The sequence below is a fragment of the Apteryx rowi genome, unplaced genomic scaffold, assembly GCF_003343035.1.
Source record: "Apteryx rowi isolate R43461 unplaced genomic scaffold, aptRow1 scaffold_417, whole genome shotgun sequence".
In the NCBI taxonomy this organism is placed as follows: domain Eukaryota; kingdom Metazoa; phylum Chordata; class Aves; order Apterygiformes; family Apterygidae; genus Apteryx; species Apteryx rowi.
In genome coordinates this window covers 640,634-652,679 of record NW_020450655.1, presented here as the reverse complement: position 1 = coordinate 652,679, position 12,046 = coordinate 640,634, and the positions used below count along the sequence as shown (strand labels likewise).

Here is a 12,046-nt window from a genome sequence, read left to right as displayed (position 1 = left end):
AGTACACTCCAAAGAGCACGTGATCAGGCCAGTTTAGGTAGCTTACACAAACAAAGATGTAGCAATATGAGGGTTTAAATAATGTTACTTTTCTTTTTTTTAAGAGTGAAGATGTTTTATTTATCAGAATTCTCATATTCCTATGATGGGCACATTATTGTTTTTGTCAAACTATGTATTTTTACAGCTATAGAATCATTTATGAAAGAAGTGTTCTTACACATAATATTTATGCAATATAAAGTTCATATAGAAATGAAGATTTGAAATGATGAATTTCCATAGTTTTTCAAGTCATGTCTGGTATTGAGAAGCTCAAAAACTAGTATCATAGCTGGCAATGTAATCAAGTAGTCCAAGATGATATATTTATGTTGAATGCTTTCCTGATTTTAATTTTAAATATTTTTATTTTGGAAAGACTATTTCATAGAAATGTAAACTAAAATTAATTAGAAGATCACTTAAATTCTTCTGTGTGAAAAATGAGGGATTAAAATAAGCTGCCCTTCTCAAGAGGTGAATTTGATGCACCAGGATTGAAAAAGAGGTGTGATATGAACAGAAACAGAACAGAACAGTCATCTGTTCTGATCAGATGACTCAGTTTAGTTTGGAGTTGAAGATGATGAAAGAGTGAGTTGTACAGGGCAGGATTCCCCCCCAGAAAAAATGATTTTCTTGGTTAAGTGATATGGGTTAACAATTCTTTTATAGGAGGATGGCTGATACCAAAATGGCTGCCAAAAATTCAAATGATTCATCAGCACCATCAAGTAGGCACATCTGTGGGCATCAAGTGGGCACATCATGCTTTGTTTGTTGGCTCATTTGTGTTTGTTTTTGGTTTGGATTGATAATTGTAAAAATGAATAGTTTGATACTACAAAGATCAAACATTTCCTATTTTTTCCCCTGAAATTAAATTGTGCTATCTGTGTGGGAATCTATTTATTTTGGGGGTAATATATATGTATCTATTTGTTTATTTGAATATTTTCTGTTAAAAAAAAAATCCTTGCTGAATTTTTGCTGATACTTTTTACTTTTACTGCTCAGAATTTTTTGCTGATCCAAGATTGTAAGAAATAAACACAAATTACTCTGGCAGCCACTAATGAACTCCAYGTAAAACAGAGAGTGCCTGCCTTCCTAACTTGAACCTACCTACAAACAGTTAATAGAGAAAGGAGGAGAGTTTGATCTCAAGAAGCCTCTGTATAGGGAATATACTGTCTATAGTTTTTTCCCTTCTGAAAACAACTTCACCTTTATGAAAAGTGTAGGAGATTATACGGTAAGGAGTTCCTAACCCATGTAGGCTTAGGCAGTTTATCTTTTAAGGCATTGGTCAAAATCAAAACCTTAACATTCACTTCAGAAAACAGCTGGAGGCTAAAGCATGTTCTGTGACAGAGAAAATCTTTTTTAATGCATTCTTCATTGGCTGCTCTTCACAGATGTCATAAAAGCTGCTTACTATATATGATATCTTTGCCAGGAGTTGACAATAACAGAGATGATGATAATCAAAATTATACCCAAAAGGGTGTTACAGACTGTAAAGCATTTCCAGACACTGCATTACCTGATACCCAAACATACTTCATTACAATACTTTATGTTTGAGAGCAGATGGACCAAATTCATATCGCAAAATATAAATATATACAGTGTCTCAACAAGTTAAATGAAGGTGCTCCATTTAGAGTAAATAATCACTCTTAGGGAATGGTTCCTAAGAGTCCTAAAGCAGTAACTAAAACACGGCAGATGAATACTGCTCTAAAATCTCCTATTTCCCTCCATGAACTATAAAAGGAAACCTAAGATGATAAGCTCAGATATAGACGACTGCCTGGCAGATACCTAAGGTTTGGTAAGATTAGTGATAAGCAATACAAAAAAGAAGCCATTATAGCAATATAAAACAAAGCATCTTTTTTTCTCATAAGCTTTTTCTAGTCTCTTGAGCTTCTAGTTTCAAAAAAAAAAAAAGGTTTCTTCTTTTCTTCTTGCAGTGAAACCAGAATTGTAAGCAATTCATCTACTGTTCAAATTCCAAATAAATATTATCTGGATACCATTTACTGTCTTTATTTTGAAAATGAAGACCTAACAGAAAAATTGTGTTACTACAACCCCACATTATGGTCAGCCTATTGAAAGAATACTGTTCAGAAACTCTGTGAAACTGCAACATAACTGATCAAGACACATCAAATGGGAAAGTTAAAAGATAAACACCTGGCTAAAAGGAGGTCATTTACCCTTTTTTTCCAATTCTTCAACACTTCCCATGACTTCACAGGTGCACCCTTACTCACAGCTATCTTAAGGATGTTGAAGGGTCTGGGTTTAAATGGATGAACGTGCACAGTAATTATCTACCAGAAGAGAGAAAGATTGTACTGAGCACATGTGGTAAAATAGTATGACCACGTGTTATTGACTACACATTCACATTTGTTGCTCATGCACAGAGCAAGTGATCAGGGCTTACTGAGTGGTTCACCGTACACATATTCCTACCTACTGGTCAGTGACAGTGGGAGGCTGAGTCCATGGCTCAAGCACTGATCCTGTTAATTTCTTGTGAAGACATTCAAAGATGCAATGATTCCCTATACATGAAATTAATTGTAAAAGCATGGCATAAAGAAAAGAATAAAGAATATAAGTAAAAGATAAAGTAAAAAAAAAAGTTTGTCCCTTTAACTTGGAAGGAGAATTAGCAAAAGAATAAAGAGACCAGGGAACTTTTATATAGTATTTGTGCTTCAAGTCTCATAATAAGGTAATAAAATTTATGTATTCATTATAAGGCTACATCCTAAAGATAGGCATTTTAATTTCTGCATAATCAATGCACATAAAATTTGTCACAAATAGAAAGAACTATACTTTAGAATAACAATTAGAATCCAGTAAAGTTATTTTGATTGTTTTTTATCTTTTTTTTTATCCTAACTAATGTAACACAAAATGAGATTTTAAGCTTTGGTTAATTTGTTTTGCTTAGGCTGGAGTACTTGTGCAAGTTCTTTATTGCATAAAAATTGGAGGGGGATGTGATTTGAGGAAGCAGTAACTAAATATTAATATCCCTTTGGATGGCCTCTTAAACATTTTTGATTAGATGCTTAGATCTTCTAATTCTCAGTATGAAACTGCCTGAAGAGTTCACATATATACTGAGCATTTTAACAGTTTTTTTTTTTTCCTGACTCTGACCATGCTAAAACAATTTATATCCTAGGAACATAATAATATCAAAAGCACCATTCTATAAAAGTCAATGCAGCACTTGTGGCCAAACTTGTGAGGATGTCATGATGTTTAAAAATGAAGATAAATAAGACTTAAAAGCATTTAAGTGGATTAGGTACTTACTTGCCATTGAAGTTAATGCTTTGTAAAACCAGGATCCTGGAGAGCCCTATCTTGCTTTCTGTGATGTTTATGGGAGGAAAAGGAGAAAAAAAAGAAAGAAAGAAAAAAGCAGGATAAAACAGCACTTAAAGAAAGAAGAGAAGCAATAAACTTCTCTTTAGTTCTAGGTGAATGTAATTTTCTGGCTCTTGTCCTACATATATTAAGCAGCAAGCTGGTGTTTATGAATTCAGTTAAAAATTAGTCAAGCTACAGTGTATTCATATCCCCGGATATCCCAAAAGCCACTGTATGTTTCATAGTTACATAGTCTAATCTGTAAGGCAGGAATTTTTTCACACACTTCCATTAAAATCCAAAGGACCTCCTTCAGAATGGTCATGTTGGTTGTATAAGGAAATACGTAATTTATAAAATAGATAATCATTTTCATTGTCTTACAGTAATTTTAATCCATGTAATASCTAAGCTTTCCCTGCAGCTAACAGAAAATATCTTCAATTTTAATGTAAATAGATGGAAGTAGCTTCAACTGTTGCCTTTAGGTTCTTCTCCTAAGGTTACATTTAGTGATAAAAAGCTGAGCTGGGACATTACCTTTCTTCATAAAGGGCAAGGATTCTTTCAATCCTTCTGTCAGTCTCAGAAGATTGTTGTCTTGACCAGCTTCAAAGGCCAGAGGCTTCTTTGACCTCTTTATTGATAGATAAATAGTGTATGAGAAAAGGAGATCTGAAACACTGGTTTTCTAATTTTGTTTCCATCAGCACATTTCTCAGTCAATCTACTTTTCACAGCTGTTTTGCACATTTTTATTTTTACTTCCATTTGGTACTAGGAGGATAGGTTTTGACCTGAAAAGAGCTATCTTTTGATAGCTTTCACTCAACACAGTGGACCTATATTCTATTTAATGAGTAGTGTGTTGGGCCAGTGATTACCTGCGATGCTGCAGCAAAGCCAGGAGTGTCATTGTAAAATATACGATTCAGCCGACAATCAACTGCTGACAGTGCGTTCTGACCATACTGCATAAATGTGTGGTGAAAAGAAATGATAAGCAAATGTCAGAATGACATAAAGGGAAATCAATGTGACAGTAATAGATGCGTAAAAATACGCAGAGAATAAGCACTGAAATTATGCTGTGTCTTGATTTGATCCATATTTGCAAAATATGTTGTCTGCAAAAACTCATCTGTGCAAAATGCTCTTCCCAGAAATTCTTGCATTAAAGTACTACAGACACTGGCATATACAGATGTGCTTGCATGAGAATTCTGATTTAATACTATAGGTAGGTTCAATGGTAGCTCTTTTGTGTTAAAGCCACCTAGTCAAGGAATACAAATAATGCTGTACTCCTTGACAGTTTACAAAGTACTGAAGTGTGAGATATGTAGAACTGTTGTTCTGAGGTAATTGTTACAACAAACACTAATCTTCAATCCTTAGAAATATAAATAATATATTAAGTGATAATAAAAAATACATAGGTTTTTTTACAAAGATTGAATTATATGTAAACAGAAACAATATTAATGTTCTAGTATAAATCTTTGCCTGTATTGACTACTTTAAATATAGGTATGTGATTGGATATTTAAACATGATGGCTATAATCAGTGGCCTTGTCTGCAAAACTGTTCCATTTCATGATAACTTTTGATAATTTACTTTACACTGGAGTAAAAGATAGGTCTTTTCTCCTTTTTCCATGGAAGAAATAGATTTTCAGTATTATAGTTAGTACCTTCCTTTGGATTATGAAACATCAAGTTCTAAGCTCTTTTTCCATCTAAAAAGGCAAAAACTCATTTCTGTATGTTTGATGGATATAATGTAAGCAAATGTTTCAACTTCAGGGAATTGGCATTTTGTTAAGAAAAAATTGTGAACAGCTTGGGAAAGCTGCCAAATACTTCCTTAATGCCTCCTGTGAGATATCCTTTGACCTAGAATGATCCTCCAACAAATATAAATTTAATTTGAAGTCATATTTGTAAGATTATCTGTTTTCCTTTGTAGGAAGTGGCTATTTGTGTTTGGAATCATAGTTCAAAAGTTTTAGTTTTGTGCACTTAATGCAAATGTTGGCTTTCCTATTTCATATTTTTTCATACGCTTGTAAGTCAGTGGGTGTATTTTAACTAAGTCTACTAAAGTTTAACTTCCTAGTTTCCACCTTATACTAAAAATGCCAGATAAAATAAAAGGAAAGAAGGAGAAAAGGTCAGATATTGCTTTTGGTCTTATGGTTATTGTATTTTGGTCTTGGTATTGCAAAATAAAGTAGCTTTTCTTTTCAATGTCATTCTGTTGTGAAGCAGAGGACTTTAGAACTGCTCAATGCCATGTGATGGAACTATTAAGATTTCTAGATTTCTCTTTATATGACAGCAAACAAAATGTGTATGGGGAAAAGCATGAGTTTATCTAACAGCTGAACTACATAACTTTGGACAGAAAGATCAATATACACTTAATCCTCTTATATTTTGAAATGATTTTGCCAGGCACAGCAAAATAAAATCAAAGTATTAGTTTCCTACAATCTATATTGTTCTTGCACATTTTCATTTCCTATTCCTTTTTCCTGTCTTCCATGCCATCTTTGTGATCTCTAATTTATAATCTAAGTTATTGATGTAAGAATCATGAAAAAAATGGGTTAAAAAATAACTGTTTTTTTTGGAGGAGGGGATGATGACAAGGAACGACACTCCTCACTAAAAGGGGTGATTTATTTTATTTTATTTTATTTTATCTTTTATTTAAAAAGTATATTAGTCTCCAAGGTAAGGATAATGACCTGTAAAACTGCAAAATTAAGTATAATATAAGTATTAATTATTGGAAGATAAATATTATAGTTCCATATATGCTCTTTGACCTATTATAAAGTCTTTCAGAAGAAGTATATATTATGAGAGGTTTGTCATGTATTATTTAAGTGAAATTCATCCCAAAGTCACATTATGGACAAACTTCATGAAGTCTGATGGTTTTAAGCTCCATTTGGAAGCTAGTTGTATGTTTTTAGTGATACTACGTTAGCCAGTGTTTTGGGTCTTTGCAGCAGGTAAATGTCTGTGAGTTTTGCTCTGTACCACTGAAGATAATGGTTTTCCTTACACAATTTTGGCATGAAAAAAAGCACAACCTAGTTGATATCCAGATACTTATTCAGATTTTAGTCTCATTATAAAAACAAAACTGATGCTCTCAAGTCTCCTCTTTCTTTCGACACAGTCTCTCTCATATCCGTCTTATATATCTGAATTCATAGTGCTTTCAAAACAAAAGTTACTAGTACTTCGAGATTTGTGCCATTGAGGTGGCCACTCAGAGAGACTAATCATCTTTCTCTCTGTTTTCTTCCCATAGAATTATTTATATAGAGCTATCATTATTTATAAAAGTTCTTCTGATATCGCATGTTTTGTAAATACCAAGTAAACACCTTTGTTTGTGTATCAACCTGTTTTTTAGGCTGCCTGGAATTGAAAGAAGACACCATTGAAAATCTTCTGGCAGCTGCCTGCCTCCTCCAGCTCCCACAAGTAGTAGAAGTTTGCTGCCATTTTCTAATGAAGCTTTTGCACCCATCCAACTGTTTGGGAATACGAGCATTTGCTGATGCACAAGGATGCACAGAGCTTATGAAGGTGGCTCACAACTACACCATGGTAAGGCAGAATATTTTAGAATATTGAAATTATGATTTGTGAATCTTCTGTTTCTTCTCTAAGTTACAGATATCTTGCCACTTTTGAGCTGGAAATCCTTCTGCCATTACTCTTGTACTTCATTTTACAAGTGGCCCCTTTGAAGCCATTGGAGTGATAATAGCTCTGAACTTCAGTGAGGTTATGAGAATTCGCTTAGCGTGATGAAGGCACTAGCTGTTGAGTTAGAACAGTATCTGACTTAATTAGATGCATGTTCACATACAGGTGATAATAGTAAAAAGTATTTGTAAGACCTTAGCATACTTCATTTTAATCACTGCTTCTTTTTGTTTGGCTTTAGGGAAGCTTTGTAATTGTCATTGTTCTGCAATACGATATCAAGGGAACCTATTTTTTTTCTCAACCATTATCCCTCCTTCAATTCATCTGCTGAGCAGACTAAGACAGAAAGTTGAAGACATGAGGACAATATTTTAAATTTCTCCAATTATACCTGACAGAGCTAGTGTGACATTAATATTAAAAATTAATCAGAATCAATGAAGCAAAAATATGTTACTTATTCAGAAACTAAATGATATCTGTAGCCATTTAATTCTGCATAGTTTGACAAAATTCAAAACATCTGAGTCATGAAATTAAGCTTACATAAAAAATAGATCACCTATCATTTTAGAGAAATAATGGTCCCTTATGGTCTAGACTGAAATAATTAGTGAAGTAATACAGCATGTTTCAATGAATCTGCTTGGCTTGTCTAGCAGTTACGGCCTTATTTTATTTTTAAAGTACACAGTTATTCTTTTGCATAACTAATATCATATTGCAATTCATAGGTTTAACTGTGTTTCACTTACCATTGCAGCTGAAGTATTTGTATCCATTTTACACTCATGGAGCTATTTCTTTGGCTGGTTTTAATTTTCTCTAATTTTAGACAAGTAAAATCTAGTCTTCTGAGACCAAAATAGTCAGTTTAAAATTCTTCTGTTATCAGTGAAGAGAAATAATCTGTCAGATCAGGATCTATCTGATATATCTTAGCATGAGATTAATTGCTAATTTTTCTCTGCTAAACAAACAAGAGTGTTTGCAGTTGGTAACTCAAACTCAAACCGGTAACTAAAGTGGAGCCACAAGCAAACCTTGGTCTCTACACCTTAAAATATAGCATTAATGTATCAGTACTGCATTAAACAGTGAACAGGATATGATATCTGTAAGAATAAAATCAACCTGTTTATCAAATATTTTTTTCTTCATTAGACTGGAATATTACCTTGATTTTTTTGAGGAGAGGCAATATAATGAGCAATGAAAAGGAAAGAAAAAGTAATAAGGAAAAACCTTGATTTTAAAAAGTTCTCATGGTTCTTTAAAACCATTTCTTGAAAGATTTTTAGGGTTCATGAAATTGCTTATCATAGTATATGTGGCTGACACTATCTAGTCCATCACAAAGTTAATTCTGTGCCCATTTCTAAGATATTAGGTATATTATATATTGTGTATTGTATGACGGGATTTAATGCTCAGGCCTAAAATCTGAATTATGCGTAATGAGAAAATTGCCCCCAAAATGGTAGGTCAAAAGGAAGTCAGTCGTAATTAATAAGCTCTTTTGGTTTTTTTTTAATGGCAGACTGTAGAATAAACCCAAATTCTGATGTAACTACAATTACATTTGCAAGCATGCACGATAGTCATGCTTATCTTCTCAAGAATGACAAATAACCATATCTACTTCATTACGCAATTATAATATTTTTTCTGCACATGCTTAAACTTCCAACCCAGTGAAAACATAATCCTAAAATCTAGCTTCATAATTCATGATATTTTTGTGGGCTTTGTGTTCTTACACTGAGGTGTGTCTGCAGGGTAGATTATCAAGGTCAGGGTGGTGGTGGGGGAACAGCAGCTGAGATCCTGTGACAGGAAGAAAGGGTAAGAATTTGCTGAGAAGAGCAAGAAGCAGATGCACAGTCTCCAAGACAAAAAAAGAAAAAAGCAGTATTTTTTTCCCACAGACTCCAGAGGAACTGTATGCACTGTGATGAGAGCAAACCTAAGGTACAGGCAAAGAGGAGATTTGTGTACAAACTCCTTTTCTTTTTCCTTTTTTCTTACCCAAAGGATTTGAGGGGAAGCCCTCATTGAAAAAGGATGGGGAAATCCTTGTTTTAAAAACTTTCATGTGCTTCTTCAAAGCCCTTTCTTTAAAGCTTTTCAGGGTGCTTTCTTTAAGAGTTGGAAGTGGTGCAGCTCAAGTTTTGGTTGTGCAATTCCTCTTCCAAGGTATCATTGCAAAATGACTTTGTCGTGAACGGGAAATAATGGTACTCCTTTTACTCTGGAATTTTGTGTGATAGTTTGCTTGAAGAAGTTTAACATTCTTTGAAACCTATATAAAATATGTACTGGTTTTAAAAGTTTCTGATATAAAGGCAGAATAATGGATTAATGAATGCAACTTTAAACTGTGGTTGTGTCAGCTTTGTAATAAAAAGATCATTTTTCTTCCTGAAAATTTGAGCCGTGTGAAACCCATGAATTTTCCTTAGCCATTTTTCTTAAATATTCGCTTAAATCATTTCTCATATGAACTGTGAAATTTTCATAAAATCAAGTAATCTCTCTGATATACGACAAGAACCTGTGGGGGAGAAAATCTGGAAAGAAATCTTTGACAGTGTTTGAGGAAACTCTAAAAGCTTTTGAAAAGTTAAATAATATTATGATTTATTTCTACATGTTTTTCAGTCTCTAGAAAAACTGAGTTTCCTTCTGGATTTTTAACACTAATGCACAGGAATATTTTAATAATATGTCAGTTCAATGAATAAGGAATTATAGCTAACTATCTGAACAGCCAGTTCTATAACTTTAATCGTCAAAACAAACTTTTTTTTAGTAGACTACAAATAGCAATATTAGTATACATGTCCCCAAAGTAAAGTAAAAATGATAATAATGACTGAAATTATGTACCTTTCCTCTTGTTCTTTGCATCTACAAAAACATTTCCTTGGTACTAAGCACAAGAAATTCCTGTTGACCCCATCTTGCACATCTTAACTATTACATCCGAGAGTTGTCAAAATCCAACTGATCGTTTTTTTTCTACTGACTATATTGCCATAGAGAATTACAATTAGAGGTGACCAGAAATAATAATGCTGAACCATGAAGGGTTTTTTTTTTTTTTCTTTTAAGATAAAATTCTCAAAGTAGCAATAAATTCTGCATTGGCTAGGGGACTGGGGAACAGGACAAACCTTTCCAAATAATTTGCAAAAGTAGATTTATAGATATGTCATATGCTATAAAATGTGTAGTAATTTTAAGAAATGAGTCAAGTTTTATCTATTTTTGGAATAATTTTGCTTCCTAGTTAATTACATAGGTGAAATTAAATATTAATTGATACCTCAAAAAACAAACCAAAAACAAAAAAAAAAAAACAATTTTCCATGGTCCTTGGTTGGGGTACTCATTTAAGGAGCCTAGGATAACTCTGTGTGATGGCATCATACCTGGCAAATGTTTTACAGCTTTCCTCCACCAATTAGTTTTGATTAGAAATTCAATCTTTATCCCAGTTGTCTTCACAATAGCATTTTAATGAAAATCAATATATTTCCATGAAAACAGTCTGCTTCACTGAATCTCCACAAATACTTTAATATCCATTTTCAAAAGTAGTCACCTTACCTTGGTATTTCTAATAAGTGACAGACTTGATATTTTATAAGTTAAAAAAATATGAGTTATACTCTGTTGTTCATAAAAGAAAAATATCAGCTTTCTTTGTGCTTTCACATAATATGTCAGGAGGGCAAGAAAAGTAATTTATTTGAGCTTGGAAATTTCTTTATATTGAAGAAGGAAGATCTGCTAATGAGCACACCACTAGGGTTTAAGGATCCTGCAGAACTGAGGAGGTATGCCATTTCCAACATGTTTTTGTCACAAAAGACAGGAGTTCAATTTCCCTCAATCATGAAATCTGGAGAAGCCATGAAAACACATATTTGTTTTCGTAGTTGGCATAAGTACTTCCAGGCTTAATTCAAATGTGACCAGGTTTTTCAAAATAAAAGTCATTGCTGAGCATGAAGAAAGCTTCATTGCTTCTAAGGGAAGTAAAGCTTATTAAATGTATACACATATATTCCTTTCCATAAGTAGAGGCATAATATCCCTTGTATTTAGCAAGTCTTCAGTGTCAAATTTCAAATTATTCTTTTGAAATGTGAAACTTAAGCGAAGAAAACAAAATGTATGTATGGCAGAGGGGCCAGTGTGGGAATTATGGAAGGTTTGAAAAGCAGAGAAGGAAAACCAGAGAACATTTGAAAAACATTCAGAAAATACAATTGCCAAATAATAAGTCACAGGAGAGTTGGAGAGGAGAGGAAGGTAGAATTCATGAAAAGTTAGTGAACAATGAAAGTTGGAGACTTTGCATTCTCTGCTTTTTTTATAAATGAATGTTGGATATTATAAAATAAACATTTGAAGAAAGAAAAAAGAGCAAAAATGCAAAGTCTCATTCATTTTGTGTTTTAGGTTTATCAGATTTATAGTGGGTTGCTTTGATTCTAATGTACGAAACTGCAATGCCATTTTTTTAAAATGAATCTGCTAATTTAAGTAGTAACCCAAATATCCATGTCTCTTTTGGTTTAAGACTTCTCTGCTTCTTAATGATAGTCTTGATTTTTAACTAGCTTGTCACCTTGTCACTTTCTTTAAGTTTTCAATCTGGCAAGCCATATGTCTGAGAAGTTCATTTTCCTAATTTATTGTCAGAATAATATGATACTAAAGTGAAAAACAGGTTTGGTGTCTTTTTAAATAAACAAAAGCAGCAAAATGGAAAATATGAGTGAACTAAAGCCAATACATTCTTCAAACAAACATTTTAAATGGCTGTTCTTTATGCTTTTAGTTWTCAA

At 33.1% G+C, this 12,046-nt stretch overlaps 1 protein-coding gene across 1 annotated transcript in view; it reads left to right on the top strand.

The window, feature by feature from the left end:
* The window catches only part of KLHL1 (kelch like family member 1), a 190,842-nt gene that overhangs the window by 29,441 nt on the left and 149,355 nt on the right, over window positions 1-12,046 (top strand). The window contains exon 3 of the mRNA XM_026075972.1: window positions 6,886-7,082. Coding sequence (XP_025931757.1) covers window positions 6,886-7,082 — 197 coding nt within the window. The remainder of the gene's footprint in view (window positions 1-6,885; window positions 7,083-12,046) is intronic.